This window comes from Pistacia vera, unplaced genomic scaffold (assembly GCF_008641045.1).
Source record: "Pistacia vera cultivar Batoury unplaced genomic scaffold, PisVer_v2 Contig312, whole genome shotgun sequence".
Lineage (NCBI taxonomy): Eukaryota > Viridiplantae > Streptophyta > Magnoliopsida > Sapindales > Anacardiaceae > Pistacia > Pistacia vera.
Window position 1 is genome coordinate 573,704 of NW_022196127.1, and position 2,375 is coordinate 576,078.

General features: G+C 38.6%; 1 protein-coding gene across 1 annotated transcript; it reads left to right on the plus strand.

Moving 5' to 3' along the window:
• The first annotated feature begins 926 nt into the window (after window positions 1-926).
• Window positions 927-2,375, plus strand: LOC116136377 (lysine-rich arabinogalactan protein 18-like). Its single transcript, XM_031422094.1, has 2 exons — window positions 927-1,543; window positions 2,016-2,375. Exons 1-2 carry the CDS (start codon window positions 974-976, stop codon window positions 2,097-2,099), a joined length of 654 nt encoding a protein of 217 aa, XP_031277954.1. The 5' UTR covers window positions 927-973; the 3' UTR covers window positions 2,100-2,375.

A 2,375-nucleotide genomic window follows, 5' to 3' on the forward strand; every position in this document is an offset into this window, starting at 1 on the left:
GTAGGATGTTCAATGGACCCTGATAATTAAATAAATTGTCCGCAAGCTAGCTCGGACACCTCAGTTACTAAAAAAAAAAAAAAAAAAATCTAAAATTAAAACCAACTATATCACTTGATGTTTATATGAAATCAAAATACAATTAATGATTTCCAAGTCATTACAAACACGTTAAAAAATTTTAGCAAGAAAAAAAAAAAAAAAAAAAAAAAAAATATTTTGACAAATATTAGTTACAACTCTTGTTTCATTTTGGATCCATTAAATTTAATTTGAATAAATTAAAATTTGTAATCATCAAATAGTAGTATCTAAATGGTATTATAATAAAACTTATCCCTTTACTTTATTTTTTACAAAACATCGTTATGTAAACATTTAGAGTACTATTATTTACTTTATTATTTCAAATATTAGTTGCAAATAAACATACAAATGTAAATTTATTTGAAAGTTTATTATTATTAGATAAAGAAATAATAATGTTAAGCATTGGATCGAATATTTGATGATGTTTTTGGTAATTATTTTGGTTTGAAGGACGAAGGGAGTTGTGAAAGCTTTAAATTTAGCAGAGAAACATAAAAAAAAGACGGATACATGATGTTAACTATATTAAGCATATGTCGCGGGGAAAATTTATGACTGGTTCTAACTTTTTTCTACCCACTATTAATTAATCTATTAATCTATTGTTCCATGTCACATACACCTAATGGGCCTAAAATGCGGGACCAGCCAGACTGTGTCAAGCGCCACATTGCACTGTCGTTTTGTTTGATACTCTATGTGGGACCCAAAATGTATCGTTAATCAAACGGCTATTTCGGGCCCATTTGACGGTGGTCCCATTTATTTTAACGGGTCAGATTTAACTAAAACTCTTCCGTTACTTGGATTTAGTCTATTTATAACACTCTCTGCTACTATTGCTAGTGTCACTAGCTAAACCTCTGCGTAATCTTTTCAAAACATGGATCAGAAATGCGCAATCGCGTTTGCATTTGTGTGCATCATTGTCGCCGGTGTCGGTGGCCAGTCTCCAGCTGCCGCGCCCACAAAAACTCCAGTATCCGCTGCCCCACCGACAACAGCTCCCGTTAAAGCTCCTGTTACAGCCCCTGTAACAGCTCCTGTTACAGCTCCTGCGAAAGCCCCGGCGAAGCCGAAATCACCCGCTCCCGTTGCGACCCCGGCAACTGCTCCAACTAAAGAGACTGTTCCTGCTCCTGTCGAAGCACCGACATCAACTCCTCCCGCAGCTGCGCCCGTGAGTTCGCCGCCAGCTCCAGTTCCAGTGGCGAAATCCCCTCCATCACCCGCCCCAACAACTGCTCCGGAGGCCGCCCCTGTAGCTCCAGTGGCTGCTCCTACTACTCCTGTGGAGGTGCCGGCACCGGCTCCAAGCAAGAAGAAGAAGCCGAAGAAGCACATTGCTCCTGCTCCAGGCCCGGCTTTGTTGGGCCCACCTGCGCCACCTAAGGAGGCTCCGGGACCGAGCTTGGAAGCATCTGCTCCCGGCCCATCTGTGGCGGCCGATGAGGTACTTACTTCTTACTTTTGAGTTTCTTTGTTTAGTTGGTTTGTGGCGTGCAATGCGCATCCAGATCTAGGACGATCAACACTCTTAGCCCTTAATTAGTAGGCTTGTTTAAGCTAATTAAAACTGATTAAAGACATCCTAAACCCAAACATATCATCGTACTTGGATGTAGCACGAAAGTGATTCAAGTGTTAAGTTGATTTTGAGTCTTAAATTAGTTGATAGAAATTAAACGGTTACAAATATAATTTATTTTATGTTAGGTGTTTATTAAAAAAAAAAAAAAATAACGACAGTTGTGGTAGCTTTTGTCAATAACTAATTTCACCTGAAACTACTAAACAAGAAACAGCGAAGTTAATGTAAAGACTGTAGATAGGACACTGTACAGACACGGGGTTGCATGATATCATTAATTGTGAGTTTTATTTTTTTAATAATATTTAGGATTTAATATTCTGAATTTTTGCAGAGTGGGGCAGAAACGGTGAAGGGCGTACAGAAATTGGTGGGTGGACTGGGCGTTGGATTGGGTGTGATCGCTTTGATGTTCTAGAGAGATGATTACTCATATACCCCCACCCCCTCATGTGTCACTTTAATTACGGCTTTAGTTTCACTTTTGATGATATTTAATTGCCATTTGTTTGTTTGATTACAAATTAGTATTTATTGTTATGAATCTCTGAGCTGGTGCCTACCATATATTGCTTTGTATTTATTCTTTTGGTGAAGCTTGAGGTTGAGGGGATAGGAGACACTCTTTAATTCATTACTTCTGGACTCTTGTAGCCTGTCTATTACATCTTTTTCTTTGCTTTGCTTTTCTTTC

Coding starts and splice junctions, on each gene's coding strand:
- LOC116136377 (XM_031422094.1), top strand. CDS start 974: ATGGATCAGAAATGCGCAATCGCGTTTGCATTTGTGTGCATCATTGTC. Junction 1,544..2,015: donor CATCTGTGGCGGCCGATGAG/GTACTTACTTCT, acceptor GAATTTTTGCAG/AGTGGGGCAGAAACGGTGAA.